At 35.7% G+C, this 10,360-nt stretch overlaps 1 protein-coding gene across 6 annotated transcripts in view; it reads right to left on the bottom strand.

Annotated features, from left to right (window-relative positions):
- Positions 1 to 1,789: 1,789 nt before the first annotated feature.
- Positions 1,790 to 10,360, bottom strand: part of LOC101432390 (zinc finger protein 782-like) — a 29,663-nt gene continuing 21,092 nt past the window's right edge. For all 6 annotated transcript variants that reach the window (XM_071216633.1, XM_058301526.2, XM_071216632.1 and 3 more), the window contains one exon: positions 1,790 to 7,127. In XM_071216633.1, the coding sequence (XP_071072734.1) occupies positions 4,525 to 7,127 (2,603 nt within the window). In that variant the 3' untranslated portion in view covers positions 1,790 to 4,524. The remainder of the gene's footprint in view (positions 7,128 to 10,360) is intronic.

The following is a 10,360-nucleotide window of genomic DNA, read 5'->3' as shown; positions in this document are numbered from 1 at the left end:
GGGGATCTGGGGTTAACCCAGAGATCTGTTCTTTCTCCCCTGAATTGCCCACTTAGACGGCATTAAGGCAGACTGGAGAGGCTGTGAACTGTGTTTTAAGGAACACCTTTGTGGTAGGTAAAAATCTAAAATGACTCCCAAATATGTCCTGCACTAATCTCTAGATCATGTGACTATGATGCAGTATCAGTCACATTATTATACTAAGTTATAAGGCACAGCTGACTTTAGCATAGAGATTTTCCATGTGGGGCTTGATCTAATCACACAAAATACTATACCTGATGGCATAAGTGTAAGTCAGAGATACTTGAAGCATAAGAACTTGAACTGCTAATGCTGCACTGTAGATGGCAGGTTCATGTAAGGAATGTGGGCAGCCTTAAGCAGCTGATGACAGCCACCAGCTGACAGGCAGCAATGTAACAGATACTTCAGACCTAAAGCTGGAAGGAATGAGAATCTATAAATAGCATAATTAACTAGGAACTTATTAACTTGGTTTCCCTCCAGAACCTCCAGATGAGCACAATCCAGCCCAGATTTTCATTTAGTGTGAAACACTGAGCAAAAAACTCAACAAAGTGAATCTGGACTTAAGACCTACAAAACTATGAGATAAGAAATGAGTGGTGTTTAATACACTTGTAGTAATTCCCTATGCCACTATAGGGAGCTAATAAAGATTATGGTACCACAACCTGCATGATACATAACAAATAATAAAAAATGTGTAAGTGGCTATAGAACCAAGCTGTGGCAAGAGGTGGAAACAAGTATGAGAATAATTTTGAGGAATATGACAGAAAAAGTCTAAGTAACTGTGGGAAGAATGGTAGTAGAAATGTGGGTATTGGGAATGCCACTGGTGTGAATTCAGAAGGAAATGTAAAATGTTATTTGAAAATGGAAAAAGGGAGGTTCTTATATATTTGAAAAAAATCTTAGTGGAATTACATCCTGAAGGTGTGTAGAAAGTAGAACTTACAAGTGGTGAACCTGCACACTGAGGTGAAATTTACTAAAAATGTTGAAAGCATTTCTTTTTGCTGCTTCCTTTGCTGAAAATACTGGAAATATCAAAGGTTAGTCATTCACAAGGAATTAGCCAGCCAATACCCTGACTTTCTTCCACCTGGGTGGGTTACATAGCTTGGATGCCTGTCATTCTGGGTAACGCATCAAAAAAGGTTGACGGCAGACTTTATCACTTAGTTTACTAAGCAGCAAGTGAAGCCCGTTCAGTAGAAATTTTAGTTATTTGCCATAAGGGAATCAGGAGATTCAAGGTTGTTCACTCAAAAAACTAGGTTAAGGCAAACACATGGGGATTTGAGCTAGGGCAGATTGTAGAAAGGCTGCTCATCAAACCTTTCACAACATGCAATGAAGGGAAAATCCTCTGAAAATAGGTTTCTTTTCTGTCTGTAGTAGCATGTAAACACTTAGTAGGCAGGCATACAGAAAATAAACTTTTCCTCGGTCTCCAAATGAGGCTACCATTTGTTAGAACGAAAGTGAAAATGCCTGTAAGAAAAATATACAGGCAGGGAGAAGAAAGATCCAACTAGTAGGGGAAAAAAGACTAATGACCAGGATGTAAGTAACATTCTCTAGTGGATGAAGTGGTGCTGGGGAGCTGTGAACATGTCTAAAGCACAGATAGAGCAGGTGAAATTCGTGGCCCCCATCACTAGCCTGTGTCTCCAAGGAATAACCCCCGGCCCTCTGGGTAAATCGATTTCACTTTGTGGGTATCTAATTGAGAGTAAATTTAATGCAAATCCAATCATAATTCTGTAAGATTTATTGAAGGGGGGATTAAACAACCAAATGTTATCACTAAGAAAAACTTTTTTTCAGTAGACAGTATGAAAAACTTGCTATAAAAGATATATTACAAAGGCAGAGAAAACAGCATGATCATACATACAAATAAGTAATTTGCCAAAAACAAAACAGATCAGAAAGACATGATAAGACACGGGGAACAAATAATGGGGCTCCCACTGGACAAATTTGAGGATTTTTTCCAGTCTCTCCCTGCTTCCTCTGAAACTGATACAATTTGATTAAGTCCAAAATGGTGTAAATAAAGAAATAAATTTAGGAACTTGTCCTTATGATTGAAATCCAAGTGCAGAAGTAACATGAGATTGAAAAAAAAAAATCACTATTAGGCAACCATGATAACTTGCTTAGGCAAGGGTCATAAATATAAACTAATTCTATTGGAAAAATTTGAGAATTAGCAGGATGCCTAAGCCCAAAAGTATCTCATCACAAGGTATTTATCAATACAAAGAGTAAGCAGGTGACCTTGTACCAAGAAACTCAGTAGTCACCACTTTAATGACTAAGTTAATACCACTATCAATGGGATTAAGCAACAGCATGTAGCTCCTGGCCTGATGTCCTGAGAACTCCACGTACCTTTTTGTCATACTGCTACTAAAAGCACATTACAGAGCCCAATCATAAGGAAACAGAGGAAACTTCCTAATGAAATATGCCCTGAACTCTTCAAATATGCCATTATTGTGAAATACAAAGAAATGATAAAGAATTGTTTGTGATTAAGACTAAGTAGACACAACAGATTGTAATGCATACTGCATTTTCTTTTGCTATAATGGGTGTTATTAGGCAAATCAGTAAAATATGAATAAGATCCACTGATTAAATCCTAGTGTTTTATCAATGTTAATTTCTTGATTATAATAAAATATTCCAAGATATTGAAGGAGACATCATTTTGGGAAATTATTTGTGTGAAAATCTTGGGTATCTTCTCTGATATTTACCTGTTTAGTAGTGAATAATAATTTTGGATAAGAGCTTTTGATCATTTAGGATGTCATCAGTGGTTACTCCTGTGTGAAATTTCTGATATTTACACTGAGCTCACATGTCTCACATGAGTCACATTTTAAAGTTTTATTAATCTATCATGAGTATACCTCAGCATCAAGTACACCTATACACCTACAGAAGCTCAAAAGAGAATAAGTGTATTTCTTTGTCACAAAATCCAGTTGTGTACTTGGAGGAAAAAATGCTATTCCACAGCCACTCTTTCACCTTGACTCCTTCATTCTTGTATTCTCCATCATCAGTTTTTGAGTTCCATAGTTTTCAAGAGAATAAACACTTTCTTGTTTTGCCAAGAGACAGGAGACAACATTTGAGGGATATCTTTAATAAGACTGGATTGCCACTGACTCCTATGTGCCACTATTCAGAGGCTGGTGATATGATTCCACATAGATGAAAGAATAATCGGGGAATTTATACTGTGTGTGCCACAAGGGAAAAGAAATGGTTACACAATTAAAACTCAAAAGGATACACAAGGATAAATCAAGTTGAGATTTGACATACTAAATATTTTCTACACTCATAACATTCAAAAATCTTTCTTTTGTATTTTATTATACCATGAGGTCACCAACATCAATTTATATTTTCTGTTGTACTGGAAAAGTTAGATTATTGCTTGTGGTTATAACACATACATTATTAATTCTAGGTTTTATACTGTGTGATTTCCCTGATCATGAATGAGTTATGATTGCTAGCACAAAGTGTTCCCATTTTCACTTTCTCAGAGTTTTGGGGGCAGGTTTCAGTTTTTTGAAGGTTGGCTTCACATGAAATATTTCCCATATTAATTATATCTACAGGGTATCTTTCTTGAATTCCCTGATACACAATGAGGGCAGTTGTCTAAAAGACTGTCCAAATTAAATATATTTTCAAGAATTTCTTGCATAAATTCTATGATATTTAAAGAAAGTGATACGTTACAGAAGGTTCATCTTTCTTTATTCACAGGATTTTTTTTCCTATGCATGTTCTTGGATGTTCAGTGAGGCCTGATTTCCAGCTGAGAGTTACCCAAATCTACACTGATATGTTTAATCCTCTGTGCAGGCTTTCTGATGTTCTTTCTGTGTTTCTTTTTTGTTGCATCATCTTGCTGCATCAGCTCTCCGTGTGTGCAGGGCCACTCCTGGGCAGGCTGCACTTTTGCGTTGGGTGGCTCTCCTTACGGGGCACACTCCTTGCACGTGGGGCTCCCCTACACAAGGGACACCCTGCGTGGTATGGCACTCCTTCGTGTATCAGCACTGTGTGTGGCCCAGCTCACCACAAGTGCCAGGAGGCCCTGGGTTTGAACCCTGGACCTCCAATGTGGTAGGCAGATGCTCTATTGGTTGAGCCAAATTTGCTTCCCCTGATGTTCTTGAAGTCTTGATTTCTGTCTGAATGTTTCCCACATTTATTGAATTTCTAGGATTTCTCCCCTGTGTAAGCACTCTGAGGTTTGGTTTCTGGCTGAAACTTTCTCCACTCTACTTAAAACTGTGCAAGTTCTCTTGATGGTTTCCTAGGACTAATTTATCATAGAAAGCTTTACACATTCATTACATTAAGTTTTCTCTCCTGTGTGATTTTTCTGATTTCTTCTGATATATGATTTCTGCCTGAATGATTTTCCATGCTAATTATATTTATAGGCTTTCACCCTGGTATGAGGTCTCTGATGTACTCTGAAATTTGGTTTCTGCCTGAAAGATTCTCCATACTGATTTTACATTTACCAGGTTTCTCACTTGTGTGTGTTCTATGATGTTTTCTTAGACCTGACATCACTTTGAAAGCCTTCCCACATTCCTCACATTTATATGGTCTTTCCCCTGTATGAGTTCTCTGATGATTCCTTAGGACTGAAATTTGACTGAAAGACTTCTCACATTCATTACATACAAATGGTTTCTCTCCTGTGTGAGTTCTCTGATGTATTATGAGGTTTGATTTATAGTCAAAAGATTTCCCACATTCATTGCATTCAAAAGGCTTCTCCCCTGTGTGGGTTCTCTGATGTACTCTTAGGTTTGATTTCTGGCTGAAAGATTCTCCACACTGAGTACAAGTATATGGTTTCTCTCCTGTATGAATTCTCTGATGTCTTTTTAGGACTGACTTCTCACTGAAAGCTTTTCCACATTCATTACATGCATAGGGTTTCTCTCCAGTGTGAGTTCTTAGATGTCCTCTGAGAGTAGATTTCTTCCTGAAAGTTTTTCCACATTCTTTACATATGTAAGGTTTCTCCCCTGTGTGAGTTCTCTGATGTTCTCTGAGACATGATTTCTGACCAAATGATTTCCCACACTGATTACATTTATAGGGTTTTTCCCCTGTGTGAATTCTATAATGTCCTCTCAATTGCGATTCCTGACCAAAACATTTTCCGCACTGATTACATTTATAGGGTTTCTCCCCAGTGTGAATTCTGTGATGCTTTCTTAGGCCTGACCTCAGTTTGAAAGCTTTTCCACATTCATCGCATTTATGTGGTCTTTCCCCTGTGTGAGTTTTTTGATGTTTCTTTAGCCCTGAAATATGGCTGAAAGATTTTGCACATTCATTACATTCAAAGGGTTTCTCTCCTGTATGAGTTGTCTGATGTATTCTGAGGGTTGACTTATAGTCAAACATTTTCCCACATTCACTGCATTCAAATGGCTTCTCCCCTTTGTGAGATCTTTGATGTATTATGAGTATTGACTTATAGTCAAAAGATTCCCCACATTCACTACATTGAAAGGGCTTCTCCCCTGTGTGAGTTTTTTGATGTATTCTTAGACCTGACTTTGTACTGAAGGCTTTCTCACATACATCACAATGATATGGCTTCTCTCCTGTATGAATTCTCTGATGTCTTCTTAGGACTGACTTTTCACTGAAAGCTTTTCCACAATCATTACACACATAGGGTTTCTCTCCTGTGTGACTTCTTTGATGTCCTCTAAGAGTTGATTTATGCCTGAAAAATTTTCCACATTCATCACATTTATATGGTTTCTCCCCAGTATGAGTTCTCTGATGTTCTCTGAGATTTGATTTATGGCTGAAAGCTTTTCCACACTGATTACATTTAAAAGGTTTCTCCCCTGTGTGAATTCTATAATGTCCTCTGAGTTGTGATTTCGCACTGAAACCTTTTCCACACTGATGACATTTATAAGGTTTCTCCCATGTTTGACTTCTATGATTTCTAATGCCTGACTTCAGTTTGAAAGCTTTCCAATATTCATCACATTTATATGATTTTTCCACTATATGAATGCTCTGCTTACTTAGGCCTGCAACATGCTTGAAAGATTTCTCATATTCATTACATTCAAAGGATTTCTCCCCTGTGTGTGTTCTCTGATGTGCTACAAGAATTGAATTATAGTTGAAAGATTTCCCACATTCATTGCATTTAAAGGGTTTCTCTCTTATGTGAGTTCTCTGATATTTCTTTAGGCATGATTTCTTATTTAAAGCTTTCCCACATTCATAAGTTTTTTCCCATGTGTGACTTTTCTGAGGCTGACCTGGATGCAAATTTGGACCAAAACCTTTTACCACTAAATGAATTTCTTGATCTTCTATAAAGTGGGATTTAAGGCTAAAAGTTTTCCCTCCTAGGTCAGTTGTTGGAAGTTGAGTGATGCTACTGAAATCATTTCCATTTTCATTACAATTATATTCATTTATTTCATAATGACTGTTATCTTCTTTATGAATGCTCTGAGAGACAATAAGAATAGGTTTATCACATAGGTTTTCCCCAAACTCATTGAATTTATAGGATTTCTCATTCATGTGTGCACTCTTAGATGTAACAAGGGTAGCCTTCTCCAGGAAAGCTTTTCCATATTCAATGTGTTCAAAAGCTTGCCCCAAAGTTTGCACTGTCTGATCCTGAATAACTTCCTCCTTTTGACTGAGGGCTTTCACATTTTCATAATGAAAATCTTTATGTTCAATATTAATTCTGCTGTCCTTAGTAAGAAGGAGCCATTTCTCACAGGCATTAATCTCACTAGCTTTCTCTCTTGAATATTGACAGTGTGGGTCCAATGAGCTTATACGAAGGGAAGTGGATCTTCCAGCATCACATGTAAGGGGCACTGTTCTTGAAGGAAAATTGTTTATGCCCAAATAACACCTTGTTCCCGAGATGTTCTCTTGCTCTGTAATCAGTATTTTGTTGGAGAATAAAACTTGCCACAATTGCTTGCCTTGATTTTCTGAGCTCTTCTCTAAGCGTTCCTTATGTTGGCAGTCTTCTATAAATGAGAAAATTAAACATGCTTTATGATACTTAACATACTTCTCTAGTATACGGCTTATACAAGCATGCCCTACTACATATTTGGCTCCTTGGTTTCTGGATCAGTCTCACAGCTTAAGTAATTCCAAATGTAAATTCCCTAAATTTCCATAATGGGGGACATTGGAAATGAATATGTGTTCAGGATTTTAAACTATAACTCTCAAAATTAGTCTACACTCATCATTTGGATTTGCCTTTGTTCCATTCTACACATCAATACCAAAATAAATTCATAATGGCACCAATTTCCTCATGTTGAAGTCATGCTTTAATTCTTCTGGTAATGTCATTCATGAGAACACAAATGTACAAGTGAAGTGCTAAACTGATGTGTATCAGTCATTTTCCCAACTGAACTGGATTCACTGTCCTCTCCTTATTCTATTATATTAGTTGTCTTGGTCTATTTTTTCAGTGCTCTTCAATGAACTTCTCTTGACAATCAAATCTTAACTTTCCTCCTTTCAACTTACTTATTCATTTTCACAAAACTAGTTTTCCTCCTGTACAATCCTTAACTGAGCTTTTCAACTTCTTTTCAATATGTCTAGGTTTTAATGACTCTGACAACCTGAAGGTTTTAAGCTGGTCCCAGGAAACTTACAAGTATCTTTTATATTCATATATCATAAATTTATTGTGTATATTTTACTGCTCTCACCATGCTGCTATCTACATTCCATGCAACAATGTTTCAAGTCCATGCTAAAAACCCATGAAGGATTTTAGTCCACTGACCTAGATCCCAAAAGATTTAAAAGAGATGTGATTCTGGAGAAGAAAGTTTTACATTAACTGCAGGCTCCTTGTGTATTCTAGCTACCATTCCACTATTCCACAGTATTTTATGCTATAGACTTGACAAGCTACCAGTTTTCCTATTAAATGGTTCATTTGCTACAATAATGTTACATTCACATTTTTTCCTCTATTTAGCCTGCATTCCAGGCTTGGCACTACTTAAAATCTAGCACCAATGGTAAAATAATATATATATATATATATATTTGAAAAAGGATTCTTATTTCTTCCAATAAACTTAAGCACCATTCATATTAAAATCTGAAGTAGTTACTGCCTATGCCCTTCATATTGACAATGGATATATGGAGAGAATGCACATATCTGAGATGTACACATTTTAAGCAAATATCATCACTAAAATCGAGATACATCTTAAAATGGATGGGATGACCATAATAAAATGGGTAACATTTCCTCTTGTTTCTCTCATAAACAACTATTCATCTTTTAATATATGGCATGTTATATCATATAAAATATATTTCATGGAGGTCTGCTTCAAATACAACCCTCATTCTGATTTACTTTGCATGTCTATATAACAGAAATTCAATCAGGACCCTTAAAAAGCAGTGAGTCACATAAATATACAGAAAGCTCTTTTACATATGGGTTCTGACTTAGGGGCAATCTACAATTTTGATTCAAAATCCCCAAAATTCTGACTTGGATATTCGCATTAAAAGGATAGTGTTTCTGAATGAATCAATATAAAATACCTCTCTCCTCCTGGCTGTGGTTCAATCTGCACCATAATTATAAAATATTTACTATATTTTACATGCTAGTGTATGGAAAAAATAAAACAAGAGACCATTCTATTTGGTGTATTCAGTGAGGAATGGAGCTCACTTAAAAGCATATGCTTTCAGCATAGAGTATGTGATTAAGTCTCATGATTCTGTAACATATCTATCAAGTGGATTGAAAGTTTAGGAAGGAGGAAAGAAATATAGGCTTAAGTAGGACAATTTTATAAAAGAGGTGGGAATATGAGCCTAACTGGAAAATGAGTAATAATGAAAATAACAATGAAAGTCTTCCCTCACATTCAAGGCACACTAAGAAATTTAATGTAGTAAAGTACTTAAAAATTTATATAGGCAATTGACATGAATATATACCCTGTTGTTTTGGGGTACAATGTTCTGTATATGACTGTTAGGTCTAGTTTGTTTATCATATAATTCAGGTTTTTTCCAAATTGATTCTCTGCTCACATGTTCTATCCAATGATGACAGTGGTATTAAAGTTGCCAACCATTATTGTAGAGATTTCTACTTCTCCTTTCAGTTTTGCGAATGTTTGTCTCATGTATTTTGGGGCATCTTGGTTAGGTACATACATTTTATTATTGCTTTTTTTCTTGGTGAAATGTCCCTTTTATTAATATATAATGTCCTCCTTTGTCTTTTATAACAGTTTTGTATTTAAAATCTATTTTGTCACAAAATAAAAATACCAAAAAAAAAAGATTAAAAACAACAACAAAAAAAATACAAATAAAATCTATTTTGTCTGATATTAGTGTAGCTACTCCAGCTCTTTTTTGGTTACTATCTCCATGAAAAATCTTTCTCCAACCTTTCATTTTCAGCCTACTGGTGACTCTGTATCTAAGGTGAGTCTCTTGTAGACAGCATATAGATGGCTCATTGATCTTTTCCAGAATACAGCATATGTTGGGTCATAAAACAGGTCTCAATAAATTTAAAAGCACTGAAATTGTACAAAGTACGTTCTTTGATCATAAAGTAATGAATCTGTAAATCAATAACAGGTAAAGAATGGGAAAATTCACAAATATATGGAGATTAAACAAAATTATCTTAAGCAATCACTGGGTAAAAGAAGAAATTGCAAGAGAAATTAGTAAAACATCTTGAGACAAATGAAACAAGAACACAACATAACAAAACTTATGGGATGCAGAGAAGGAAGTGCAGAGAGAGAAATTTATAGCTTTTTTTATAGCTATATTATAGCTATAAATTATAGCTATAAATACATTAAAAAAGAAGAAAGAGCTAAAATCAATGACCTAACTGAACACCTGTATTAACTAGAAAAAGAACAGCAAACTAACCCCAAAAGAAACAGAAAGAAATAATGAAGATTAAAGCAGAAATATATGACATTGAGAACAGAAAAACAACAGAGAGAATCAACAAAATCAAAAGTTTGTTCTTCAAGAAGATCAACAAAACAGACAAACCCTTAGCTAGACTGACAAAGAAAGAGAGAAGATGCCAATAAAATTCGAAATGAGAAGGGGGACATTACTACTGATTCCACAGAAATAAGGATCATACAAAGAGACTGTACAATTGTATGCCAACAAAGTAGACAATTTAGATGAAAAGGACAACTTCCTAAAAACA

Source organism: Dasypus novemcinctus, chromosome 8 (genome assembly GCF_030445035.2).
Source record: "Dasypus novemcinctus isolate mDasNov1 chromosome 8, mDasNov1.1.hap2, whole genome shotgun sequence".
NCBI lineage: Eukaryota > Metazoa > Chordata > Mammalia > Cingulata > Dasypodidae > Dasypus > Dasypus novemcinctus.
This window is presented reverse-complemented; position numbering and strand designations above follow the sequence as displayed.